The sequence below is a fragment of the Thunnus maccoyii genome, chromosome 20 (assembly GCF_910596095.1).
Source record: "Thunnus maccoyii chromosome 20, fThuMac1.1, whole genome shotgun sequence".
Classification (NCBI taxonomy): domain Eukaryota; kingdom Metazoa; phylum Chordata; class Actinopteri; order Scombriformes; family Scombridae; genus Thunnus; species Thunnus maccoyii.
Genome location: NC_056552.1, coordinates 26912979 through 26927365, shown reverse-complemented (window position 1 = coordinate 26927365; position 14387 = coordinate 26912979). Strand labels below are relative to the sequence as shown.

The window sequence follows — 14387 nt, the reverse complement described above, 5'->3', positions numbered from 1 at the left end:
GTTCGCTGTGGTCTTTACTGTCATGTCTTTGTCTTATGTTCTGTCTTGTTCACTCATGTTATAAGATGTTGCGCTAATAAAAAAAATAAGCATTTGGTTCTAGATTCACAGAAGTTCAGAGGAATTTTCCAATGTCCTCAAAAAAAGGCCATGTTGCATGAAATATTCTAATAAAATAGTAATAATTGTTAATATATATATATATATATATATATCACAATATGAAATTACATATATGGTTATAAAGGATTTTATCCATATCATCCATTCCTAAAAAGGAATGATTGGATGCTTATTGGAATAAATTAAATGTGATTCTTTGCTGAAGATTCTGCACTGAGGCTCCATCCACCTCTGTTTATTTTACATAACTGGTCATATGCATTCTATCAACTGATGGCATGAAGCAGAACTTTCAGATGTTACAGACTGTATCCACTTAACAGTCAAAGTTATCATATGGGCCTGTTTTTAAAAGCAGAAATAAATGATTGCAGCTCAGTAACTGGGAATCCATTTTATTACTGAAAAACATTATTGAATCTTCTACTGCAGTTAATTCTATATTAACTTACACACATGTTTATAGCTTTTCTCACTCACATGTTAAGTATCTTAAAAAGGTGATTAAATTAGTGACAATAGTACTACAGTAGTAGACTACATTGATGCTTGTCACACATGCACATACTTTGCACTGGGAAATAGGTTTCAAGATGTCACATCAACCAGGTAGAATATTGATAATGCGTGAGTATTTAAGGTGAGGTACTTCAACATACCAAGATACAAAAAGTAATACACTTATAATTTCTCAAAATGATGTTTAGTGTTATTTTTGCAATGAAATACACTCATATAGCTCCCCTCTCAGGTTTTAAGTCATACATTAACCATGTTTTTTGACTGGTGTGTCTATCATAAATCCAGATGGAACTTATTGATGTGTGCTATTTAATATTTAATGTAAGTATTCTTGCTATGGCTCTATCTTTGAAAGCTAGCACCTTCAAATGAAATGCAAAACAAAATCATTCAAAAACATACAAAAGGACAAAAACCAGTTTGATTAATATTTTTATTGTTGAAAAATAATGAGTATCAGGTTTGTAGTTGTAGAGGGACTTTAACTGTTTGAGTTCCTCTCCTTATGTACACTGATTATATTTCTGTTCAGCTTTAGGCTCATTTATAAGACATATTAAATCCAGTATATCAAAATTCAAACACTCTTCAAAATCCACAATGAATTTTAAGAGCTCAGTTCCATTACAGGGCTCAGCAGGGCAGGCTCAGTTCCTCACACAACTCCATATGCTGGATTTCAGTTGTACATCTCTCTGTCAGCAGGTAGCCGAGCTTTCACAGAAATCCAGCACTGGTAGAGAAGCTGAACTGGACCTGCCACATTTCTATCCTTCAAAAAGTTTTTGTTTTTATGATGGCAGCCCAGCGACACCATTCACACTGTTCAGCCTTTACACACATGAATGTTATTCCAGTCAGCCATCCTGACTGTACAGTTACACCTGAATCAGGCATCACATGAAGACACTTAAGTGGATCAAAAGTTGTCACCCAGAAGAAAAAGGTTGAAAGATATCACATCCAATCAGAACCAGAGATGGATTTTTCAAATATGACTTGTGTTGCTTTTCAGCAAAATGTGTGCAAGATACTGTTTTCTTTCCTTAACACTGCATTTGTGTCAAAGACTGTATGGATCTTTTGAAAATGAAGTCATCTCAACTGTGAACTGGTGAATGCAGCTTAGATCTCTGATAAATGTAGTGAATGATTACTCCCACATGCCATGAATGCAGCGTTAAGAAACCAAACAGACGGCAAAGTGGGATGTGAAATGGTTTCAGATGAAGCTGTCGTCATAACTGAAAGCAAATGATTCTGATTGGCTGGGAAGACACAAGTGTCCTCCTAACCCTCCTCACTTCTTCTTACTGGTACCCATTAAGGAGCTGCACTTTTGCATGTTTTAGTCCATTAACTTTCTAGATTTCACATTACTGAGGCCCATTTTAAAAAGAATTCCATCAGGTTTTAGATGGCTTTCCTCCCATTAGGCAGCCATGGGTTTCACTTCATTGCTATGACAATTATATTGCAGTTACTTTAAGTTTTCTGCAATATTTACAGTGGTTGCTCTTCTTTTTTGTGAATCTTCTTAGAGGAGTGTTAAATATGAGAATTTGGATGTTTCTTCACATAAAAATGTTGTTTTTTTGACATCCAGAGACCTTTCTGTGGTAGAGGATCTAGAAATGAGAACAAAAGAGCCTCTACTTCAAACTGCATGACTATATCCCAATAACGTCAAATCTCTGTGAAGTAATTTTCAAAGTGTACTGAAAAGAAATGAGCATATCACTCTGGAACTAAGATTGACAATTTAACTTAATGTCAAAAATTATCCAACTTAGAATTATCAGTTGTTATCTTCATCTGATTTAGAGTAACTTATTTTACATTGTAATTTTAATTTCTGTTCATTTACTTTAACTTACTTGGGATATTCAGTGTCTGATTGGACTTGATTTGCACTCACTTTGCCATTACTGTAGTAAAACAGCCTGATCTCTCATGACACATGTATGAAAAGACACATAACAGCCTCCATCAACTTTCTTCAAATAGTTCTGAGTATGATAACTAGATGATTTGAACAGATCTGATGCAGGCAATTTAACAATAGAGATGATGATAAAAACAGTGGATTTGACATAACTGATTATGAGATGATGCAGTATGTATTGAAAATGGCTGGTGGGAATGTAAAGAACACATGGTTTGTAGTTAATGGTCTAAAACATGTCAAACCACCTTTATGGTCCTTTAATAAAGAGCAGCTAGTCCTGCATTTTGTTTTCAGGAGAAAGAAAATGTGTACAACAGATGTCATACATGGGCTATTTCATTAGTCTACAGTGCATGATAGTCAATAAAAAAAAAAACAAAGAAAAAAAGTTAACCCAGTACCCAACAATCCTTAAAGTCCTGGAGTTACAGAGTAGAAATCATGTTCTGGCCTCTAGTTGACCTTTCCTGGCCATGAGGAGAGCAGTTGAAATGTAAACAAATTAGTAGAGTATATATAGAAAGCAACGTACAGTACAGCCGAACCTACCACAGACTCACTTTGACCATCTCATCTGATCACTGTCATTGTCAATCTAACATTCTGCATTCTGATCATCAGTGGTGGAAAGTCAGAGAAGCAGGTGATGCACCCAAACCAGTTACACCTCTACTGAAACTGCATGTCCATGTTGTGTTTTCATCAATCTGTCTTTTTCTGATGGTTTATCAGCCCAACACTAATATAATGAGATTTATCATCCTTACATCTTTTGGAAAAATTATTCTACATATTGCTCATATTACATTTTAGTCTTGAGGACTGAAATGTCATATGAGCAATGTGTAAAGGACTCCATAGTGACCATCATGTCTGCTTTTATTTATTTATTTTTTTTTATGATAATTCAATCTTCATTTATAAATGACAATAAAAATCAGACATGGTGTGGAATGGATACCAATGGCAGGCTGAAAAGCAGGAATAACATTTTGAACAATGTAAAACGCTGTGGTCTGCTGTATAAAATAGATGGCTGTAATGGAAAGTAGAGCTGATTTGTAATAAATGGGTTAAACATGAATGGATTAAATGCTGGTCAGGTATTTTTGTGTAAAAAGCAGCCGCTTCCAGTATATGTATGTAACATTTTGTTGCCCGCCTACACTTGAACTCCACGTCTCAGTAACATGTCCTGATTATCTGACTCACACTGATTGAATGGTCAAAAGTGGCATCACTGACAGTCAATCATGAAACCAATTCTATCGACAATGCCCTGTATAAAAATGCATGATATGGTTTTTGTTAGCTTGCCATGATACAATGAGCTGGAAACACAGCGAGGAGATTCACAAAGCTGCCAGAATGATCAATAGTCAATATTCAAAACACAGAGACAACATGGAGTCATCAACAGAAAATAAGGCAGTGATAAAAAAAAAAAAAAAAAAAAAAAAAAAAAAACCTTAAACTCCCGTAAACATCCTTTAAAAGACTCTACTAGACTTTCACCTTGATTATTCCAAACAAACGATCAAGTTTATTAAAAAGTAAGAATGTTAGAGAAAATATTATATTTTAAGAGTTCGCAGTTTCTTTTGATTCCGATTAAAATCATAATACATCTAATGGAGTTACATTATTTTATCATTATATTCATGTTTTACACGCTACATAAACTGGAGAGGCCTGTGCATATGGTTCGTGGCATGCTGGGGCAGTGACACTCACATGTTAAAGCAGCTCCAACGTTAGTGTCGAGAGCAGGTTGTGGAGTCAGTCAACTGGTACTGAAACCTTAAGAGCAGACAGTGGCAGAGAAAGAACTGCTTACCATTACAGGAGGATAAATGAAAAAAAAAAAAGTACAGCAAACAATCTTAAAAACTCACAGTTGAGTCTCTTAGGTATTCAAATAATCAAAAACACGCTGTCTTAAGTGTGAAGACAAAGCTGAGAGACAGAACATTTCATTTGCAATCATCACACTGGAAAGTAGGGTTAGACCAATATATAGGATTATAGGATATAGACTTCACAGACTGACTGAGGATCTAAACATCTTCAGTGCTGTTTAACTGTAAAACCTACTGAGGGTTCAGTCTATATGTCTTTCAGGGCTGCATATTACCAAACATATAGAAAAGGAGAATAGTCACTATCTCAAAGACAGGACAGTGGATTTTTTGTAGCAACCAGGGCTGTTTGGCTTCCATACATCATATCAAAGCTACAGGAATATTATCAGTTAACTGGAGAGCTTTATTCATGATACAATTCCACTAAACTTTTGACATGCCTGGTATGAGAATATCAGAATTGTGCAATATATACTGACTATATCCAGCATCAGTCTGTATCAGCCTAAAAACCCATATTAGTCAAACCCTACCAAATGTGACCAAAAAAACCCTATTACTGAGGGTGTCTCCAGCTTAGTTTAGTGTACAACGGATGTGCTGACTTCTGTTTTACTAGCGATCAGTAATCTCACATTTCTGCCCATCTGCACCGAGCCAAAAAAACAAATAATAAAACCATTCAGTCGCTGTCTTTCTCTTCATCATTCTGTCACTTTCTGCTGAGTCTGTCAGTCGACTCTCACTAAAACAGCATGTTTCTTATTACTACAATCTTAAAATTGTTATAAAAGTCGCATCATATTAGATAATATCATATTAACCCATCACAGCACATCATGTGTCATATAGTATAACATGTCACTTCTGTCCAACCCAAAAACCTCCAAAACAGTCAACTCACCAGAGTTTTCCTACTGTTCCCCAGTTACAAATCAACATTACATTACAATAACTTAATGATAGAATAACTCATGATTAAAATCCAACATACTCATGAGCAGTATTACCTTTTGATATGAATAAAGGGTTGTTTTTTTTTAAATGGGGAGTGCAAGGTATGACATCAGTGATATAATCCCGTTCCTCAAACCAGGGCAGACAGAGGGGGACATCACATAATCAGAACACAGCAAGAGCACAGGATTCTGACAGGAGAGGTTATTTGGCAGCCAAACATGTACAACAGCAATTAAAACAGCCATGGTAAAAGACAATACAATGTGTGTAAGGTCATTGTAAGGTTAAGAGGTCAAAAACATGACTCGAAGGTCAAAATTGATGAGATAAGGTTAATCATGAGATAAGATAAACATTGAGTAAGACTATATAAAACAATCCTTTTGAACTTAACAACCAGACAGCATGAGGATCATCTTGCTGAGAGGATAAAAGTAGTAATATTAAGTATTCATTCTTACAGTAAATTTACCTGAGTTAGATACCTGTTGACAGTGGTTTAAACAAAAACACAAAATGATGGCCCACCTTAAACATTAAATTCTCCAGATGTCTTGGTTTGCCTGATGCTCACAAACTCACAGCAAATCTGTGTCAGTTTAAGCTTGGAGAGGCCGTTCTGAACCCTTATCTAACTCTTGTTGCTTTCAATGGACTCCTGAAGGGACTTTTGTTTCCAGGTCTTGGTTTGTTTGTAATTTAACAGTGTACGTTAAACCTAAATGAATCGAATCCAGTTAATCACTATGGTTGACTGTCAGCAGATAAAAAAAATGTTTGTGCTGTAGCAGAATAAAGTTGAATTGTGCTATTTCTAACAGTTACTGAAGTTTAGGTAGTTTTCTAGGCAGACAGCATGGTGAAATAGTTGATGATGTGATGACACCTCATCTTAACCAAAATGCACCAACTCTGTCTGATTTTGAATTCACTGAAAATGAAAAATGGAGTTTCAGTATATAAAACCAGTAGATCGGCTTAAGTCCTGATCCTGTGGAAACGGATCGCCATCCATCAAAAAACTCCAGGGGAAAACCTGTGAACATGATCCCAATCCCGAATCATAACAGCTACTGAAGGAGCGTGTCAACAGATCTGTTTCCTTGACAACTGAGCAAACTGCATATGCTGATGAAAACCTTTTGAGCAGAAGAGAGTGAGCCTATCCACAGGACCAGGAGTCCTGGCCTGATCCAAGAATGTTTTGGTTGGATTGGTACTGGCCATATAACACCAGATCCATTTCTGATGCTTGTCAAAATCGTCCTTTGTTTTAATGGGATGACTGGATGTCTATGGATGAAACTGTAACAGCTACTAAGCTTACATGTCAACAGATCCATCGCCCTGACAACTGAACATATTTTATTAACTGATGAAGTGATTAAGTTGAAAGCACTGGAACTGAAGGTGGTGGGGGGGCAATATCAATAAAATCTTGTATCACAGTATTAATTGTATATATATTTATATATATCATATCATGATATAGTCAACTTTTCTTTCAGCTTGTGAATCGCATCTGAAAAATTAAGTATTTGATCACACCTCACTCCTGTAAAGCTAATACTGCCATAAAACTGTACTGCTCACTGATTTGCAGCATTTCTCTTAAACGGTCCAATACAACCAGAGATATTAAAGGGATAGTTACTACCCATATACGGTATACAAAGATCTCTGGCTTACTCCTGATTTCAGGTGTACTGAGATACAATTTTAACACAAACCTTCCAGTTATTTTCAGTGAACATGGTATAAAAATATATCATTTCAAATGGACTACAGGTAGTCAGGTGACATTGTAGAGCTTGTATGAGCATCAGTAAACCAAGCAGCTGAAGCAGATGTGTCTAACAGGGTCGTAATGCCTTCATGGATCGATTAGTACATGAGTACTGCTGTTCACAGGGAAAACACAGCTGTCAGCCTCTACTACCTCCACTCAGACAGACAAACACACACACACACACACACACACACTCACACACACACGACTAATGGACCATCACAATCGGGTGAGATGATGATGATGATATTCACTTTTTTGATGCTTCCCTCTCTCCTCTAAGGTTTCTGTCTTTTAAGGAGGGAGTGTTGACAGGGAGGAGACAGTGGTTCACTTTAAGCAGGTCAGGAGGTAAAGAGAGGGTCAGGATAAGTCAAAATCTAGGTGGCATCACAGAGGATCTGCTCCAGCACTGTTAGCAGGTGTTTGAGGCCGTAGATGTAGCCATGATCATGGCTCTCGCTCGGGAAAACATGGGCAAAGTCGATCATTCTGACCTCCACCTCAGCGTCTCCTCCGCTTCTATCTGTTGCGTCGCCTCCTCGTCCTTTCGTTTCCTCCTCTTCTCTCCTTGTGCTGCTGCTGCTGTCCTCCCTCTCTCCATCCTCATCCTTCCCTTCCAGTTGTGATTTGTTTCCGTTTCCGTTCGGTGGTTGCTGTGACTCACCTGTTCGTTTCCATGCGGAGTTGTCTTCCTCACACAGCGCTGATATGTTATCTCCAGAAACTGAGCTCACTGTTGTCTCCACACTGTCACCGTCTCCACTGTTGCCATGGAGATGACTCTTGGCACAGTGGTGGAGGCCACCTTTCCTGTGGTTGGTGTAAATGGTGGCTAGGCTGTAGTCCCAGGGCACCGCCACCTGAATATTGTTGTTGTTGTACTCAGCCACTTCCTCTTTCTGGTCCGCCCCTTCCTGTCTCCCTTTCTCCTCCCCGCCCCGACCGCCGTCACCTGCAGTCGGGCTGATCGTTGGGGTGGTGAGAAGGGAAGAAAAGGAAGATGAGGAGAAAGAGGAGGGCAGGCCCTCATAGACAAAGAGAAGGGAGCTGGCGTAGAAGGCCAGCTGGTGCTGGGACTCAAACCAGTGGAGGATGCGCTGCACTCTGCGGATGCTGGCTGACACTGCATCCTTCCTCAGACAAATACCATTGTTGAAGAATTTAGCGAGGCCTGGAGGAGAGGAGAGGAGAGGAGAGGAGAGGAGAGGAGAGGAGAGGAGAGGAGAGGAGAGGAGAGGAGAGGAGAGGAGAGATGTTTCTAAAAAAAGTCTGTTATGAAAGCATTTCATACGATATCCAATAAGTCTAAGCCTAAATGATGATACCAGTATGTGTGCAGGTTTTAGCCCCTTGACTTAAATAAAGTATACTTTACACTTTTGCTGACCAGTTATGAATGTGTGTGCTACATTTTTGCAGCGGTTCCATGCACCCATTGGTTTCCATTTATTTTTGTGCAGTGTGAAGTTTGACAGCACAGTGTGGTGTGTTACCTCACAACAATAATGTAATGTTGACATAAAGTGCCAGTCAAAAGTAGAGACACACTTTCTCATTCAAGTGATTTAAATAAAAATTTAAACTAACATTTCAAAATTAAATTTTTATTTTCATGTTTGAAAATGGAAATTACTGCCTGAATGAAAAAGAAAACACTGAATAATCATTTTCCGCATACTCCTAAGCGTAACATTGACATGAGGATTATGAAATTTAATGTGTGACTTTTCATTTTCAAATGGATTGACATGTGAAAACTAAAATTAAACTTCAAACTGGACTTTTGCATTTAAAGTCGGGAACCTTTGATTTTAGCTTGAAATAAAATGTTCCGCAATGGAAGGATCCAGTGAAGTCATCTCTCTTTCAGTCAGTGTTACACTTGGGAGAACAGTGAAAATTATTAATTAGTTATTAGTTGAGTTGTTATTAACATTTTTGCAGTAATCATACATTTTCATACATGAAAATGAAGAAAAACAAAACATATTTTGATATACATCATGCACACATAAAAGGAAAATAACATTTTTATTTGATTAAATGATTTAACTTTAATACTGGCAGCCACACACTTTCCTATTTGAAGTAAGGAACTAAAAACTAAAAATCAGTTATAAGTATATTTATTAACCCCTTGCTGAGACTTATACTTGTACAGTAGGTATACAATTACATACCATCTTTAATAGTGTCCTGAACCAGTCCTCTGCCATAGTGCTGGTCGTACGAGTCAAATGTGTCACTGCAAAGCTTGTACACCTAAAATACAAGAAAATACATAACATTTAGAGTTTGTGTGGGCTGTATTTGTGAAAATAAATTTTGCTGTGAACCAACAGCAAATAAAACCACTCCTATTGCCCAGCTCAACTCTGATACATCCTCATAGCATTTATAAATTCATTAAGAAGATTTGTTAAATTAATGATGAAGAGAAGCAAAAGCAACCCTCACAATGCAAAGGTCAACAGATAAATAGTAGCAAAATAGTTGTTAACCCAAGAATGATGATGAATGACTGCTGGTTCTCTCTCAAGAACCGCAACACTGGCTCCACCTAGTGGCCAAACAACACAGCTACTTTACACCAACACCTGCCTCCACCACATCTAACTGACCTCCTGTTGTACTGGCTAAAGAGATAGATAGGCCAGAATATCGACTATTGCAGGTTAAAGGTTAATAGAAGCCTGGCTGCATGCTGAGCAATATCATGGTACAAGTTGACATATATACTATACACTCAAAACACTACAGGCGACTGAGATGGATACCTGCGCTCACTGTTCATCACACCTATATTAAGACCTGTAACTGCTACAAGGACGACAGATGTGTTTCATTCACTTTTTGGATCAACTGCTGCACTTCCTGTTAATGGAGGTACAGAAACATTTTAACATAGCTGATCTCCATGAGAACAAAAACCAACCAAACCAAAATAAGGCTCAGGTTAAATACTTACACTTTATACCTTTTTGAGTGTTCAAGGAACTTTTGTAACATTTAAAATATGAATCTAAAAATGACGGGCATACTACTGATCCTATTAAGGGCTTCACAGTTTCACACTTATCAAGAAGATTCTCTCCTCAATCACTTCTTCTTATCTTTTCCTGTTAATCTCTCTCCTCCCCTACTATCACTCCTCCATCGAGAAAATCATTACCACTAAATAGTCTCCTCTCTGTCTAAACAAACACATAGCAGAGATACGTATGGGAGTTTTCCCAGTTCAGTACCAAACTGTATCACCAGACCCCCTGTTCTATTAAAGTAGTTCAGCTTTACAGAGTTCACTCTATTGGTGAAGCATCTCTGTCTCTTCTAAGGGACTAAAACAAAGGACTTTAAAACTTGACAGTCTTATATAATTGGATGGATTTAATTTTGGTACCTTTTTATAGATGTCTGTGGTTGTTTCTGGTGTTGTCTGTATGTACTTGTGTGTGATTGGCAGTGTTTTGTTGTCCGTTTTATCTCTGTTCTAGTTTCTTATGCTGTGCTCACTTATAAAAGATACCTTGATCTTAGTGAGATTCCCTGTTTAAATAAAAGGTTATAATAATAATATCTTGGTTCCAATTCTTTAAGAAATTGAAGGACTCCTTCTCAAAAATGTTTATGTAATACATTTATGTTAGGAAATGAACACTGGCTGATTATCAGATTTTTTTATTTTTAGAATATCGATATCAGTTATTAGCCTCAAAGGTTAAAGTCAAGTTTTGAAAGATATATAGGTTTTAATATGCTAAGTTACATGTAACTTCTACAAACATTACGTTCACCTGCTGTACATTATCCTCCACCGGTCTCCATAGAGATCATATGAGCAAACATCAGAGCACTTAGCTTAAGTCCACAAGCTGACGGTACATTTATGAAGGGTTTGCAAAGGCTGGAGACCTGCAGTCATATACAGACTGTCATTTACATTGAGGATGAGATAAGACAACCCACCAGTCAATGGGCTATTTCATCATGCAGTTGGCAGTTATAAATATTTTACTCATTTCCTCAAACGAATCATAAAAATCCATGTAATAATCAATATAATATAATTATAATTATAAATCCAGAAAAGTTTATCAGAAATTAAGGACATTTTACGAAACGGTGTAGTTCTTCAATCATCATATAATGAGCCATAAGCATAAAATGGACTTTGTCTTCAGTCTCACCTACCTCACATAGCAATCAGAGTCTTTTCTCTTCAGGGAGACATTATACATGAATCATGCCTGTTTCTATAACTGATGGTAATTTACAGTACCTGTCCTGAACCTCACTGTGCACACAGAGATCTTTGCCTTTGGTTAAATACTGCTTCACATAAAGCTCCACACTGTAGCTGGTTTTCATCAGACATGATGTTCTTAATTTAGGTTTGTACCAAACATCAACAGACCTTCTTTCTTTGTGCATCAGGAACAGACAGATGAATGTAGAAGTATGGAACTCCAGGGCTGGATTGTCTTACCAATTTGTTCTGATAACTTTGACAAACAGGCCTTGGAGATGATTAATTTATTTTATCTAGAGCTGCAGCTAAAGATTATTTTCATTAGTGATTAAGCTGTCAATAATTTTTTTTTGATCAACTGTTGGTCTATAAAACATCAGAAAACAATGAAAATTGACGGCCACAGTATCCTAGAGCAGTGACTCTCAACTGGTGGAATGCCAGCGAGTTTGTTAAAGTCGTTTTAGTTAGTCCTGCTTTCCACATTGCTATGCATACCGATAACTTTCTAACCATTCTGAATATAGATAGAAAACAAAATGAGACTGATGAAATTTTTTTTTCTGTTTGTTGTTTCATGTTTGTGTATTTCAGCGGGCAGGAAAACCCACGTCGGGACAGTTAATGATGATGATGTTGACGGCAGGTTGCAATGGAAACTGATCAAAGTGATAAACGTTTCGCTATTTGACTCTCTTCCTTTCTAACAGATAAGGCGTTCTCTTTCTCTTTCCTGTCCTCTCTCTGTCTCCCCCATGTGGACCCAATAATGAGACTCTATCATTATGTGTGTTTACAGCTCCACAGCCTGGAGAAAACAACAGATTCAACAAACAGCTTCGTAAGTAAAAGAACTCTTTACATGGGAGGAGGTCGAGTGTGTGTGTGTGTGTGTGTTTATTTCATAATTAAGAGCAATCAGGGCAGGTTAGCTACCCAAACTACATATATGGTAATGAGATCAGGACGATGCGGTCCTGTGTGTGTTCTTTATGCTCAGTAAACCACATATTTAACACATCACGGGTTAAACATCGACTCATTTCATTTTGTTCATCACTCTGTGTATGAAAGGTGTTATTTATCACTCATATTCCTGTCTTACCAGGGTATTTTGATGTTATCATATATTATCTCAGTTAGTTACAATAAGCAAGCAGATTGTTAGACTTGATGGATGATGACATGGAACTAGCTAACCTGTGTCCATGTGGGAGACTTGGGAGGAAACACTACAGCATACATGATGAGGAGAATATACCCTGAAATATATAACTTCATAAAACAAAAAATACTTTTACAGCATAGGGAAAACTAGGATAAGCTTTTTAAACTTCCTGACGGTTTTCTGTTCTTTTACTTGTTTTCATTTTTACATACAGATCTTTTATTGACTAATTATTTCAGTAGCTTTTAATCAGACTTTTTTTCCCCCCCAATTGCTGTCATGATGCTGTCTATACAATTTTTGGAAAAACAGTATACGGTTGTGTCATCAGGTTTTGTTTGATACTTAAATCCATTCTACAATTGATTGATATTGCTGATTATGGTTCAGTTAATACAGATGAGATTCAGTATTACAGCACAAATTTGTGCTGCACTATCTGTGTGTGATTACACACTATCTGTGCCATCCAGGTGAAGAACAGCTCAATAGCTGTGGTTCAGTGCTGCAATTGGTCTGAAATCATCAAACTCAAAAAAGAAATTATAATGTGATACTTCTTAGAAATATATGCTAATTAAGTAATGACATTCCAAAATATTTTCTGAGGTTACAGCTCAACTCCACCTGAGAGAGCTTTATGATATAGGCCTGTTTCAATGATTAGTGCAATAAGAGGCATTAATCAAACTTCTAAAACATTACAAAGAGACCACAGACAAGTGTCCAGATCCACAGAAACACAACAACAGGTCCCACTTACCCTCATGCCGAGGACCAGGAAGCCTATCTCCTCCATCAGTGGGTATTTCCTGATCTGCTGTTCTCGTTTCTCCTGCGAAGCGAATGGATCGTAGCTCCGCTGGCCCAGTTTCACGTCCATGATGCACGGCTTGACGAAGCGTCGAGTCACATCTTCCAGCTTCAGGTACAGGTCTGAATCAGCGGCAAAGACACAACACTGATGATGAGTGGTATGTCGCTATTACTAGCTTGATCATAGAACACTGATGTTGGCTTTTCATGACAAAATTGTAATTGCCCACAACATATTTCTCTTTCTTGACTGCAGTATTTCAGAAAATTATGATTTTTTTCAACATTAGATGTCTGACCAGAGAAATGTTTACAGTGTGATGTGGGAGGATTTTACTCAACAGCCTATAAAACCTGCAGTGAATTCCTCCTCACTCTGTGTGATACAGGCAAAATATTGGATAATATTTATCCCCGGCACAATTCAGAGTTGTGATAATTGAGTATTTTTCTGCTGGTTTCAACACAGGGCAAATATAGTCCAGACAGTTAGTATTTGGACAGGTATACATCTTTTGATCTTTAGGTTCTCTGCTTCAGTACATTCAATTTGAAATAAAATAATGGATACTACATTAAAGTGCCAACACACAAGTCTTTTTATTCTCTCTTCTCTTTCTTTAATTAGTATCCTCTCTCTTTTTTATCAACAACAAGACGGGAGACTACAGCTTTAATTTCAGTGGGTTTACATCAACATAGGAAGAACTGTGTGGGAGATATAGCCTTTTTAAACATGTAGTGCCTAAAGTTTAGGGCCTCAAACGTAATTTGACACTTGGCTACTAAATGTTTGTTGGGCAGCTGTGTGTTATTTCAATGTTGGTTCAGCACAAAAGAGCTCACACGTGGCTCAGAGTTGACAGTTGACATTTAATTGAGGTGGAGTTGTATATGGTAAATGGTAAATGGACTGTACTTGTATAGCGCCTTTCTAGTCTTCCGAC

The 14387-nt window shown here is 37.4% G+C and overlaps 1 protein-coding gene across 1 annotated transcript in view; it reads right to left on the bottom strand.

The window, feature by feature from the left end:
• Nucleotides 1-1064: 1064 nt before the first annotated feature.
• The window catches only part of ipmkb (inositol polyphosphate multikinase b), a 31201-nt gene continuing 17878 nt past the window's right edge, over nt 1065-14387 (bottom strand). The window contains exons 4-6 of the mRNA XM_042397975.1: nt 13388-13560; nt 9388-9469; nt 1065-8378 (exon numbers count right to left, since the gene is read on the bottom strand). Coding sequence (XP_042253909.1) covers nt 7585-8378; nt 9388-9469; nt 13388-13560 — 1049 coding nt within the window. The 3' untranslated portion in view covers nt 1065-7584. The remainder of the gene's footprint in view (nt 8379-9387; nt 9470-13387; nt 13561-14387) is intronic.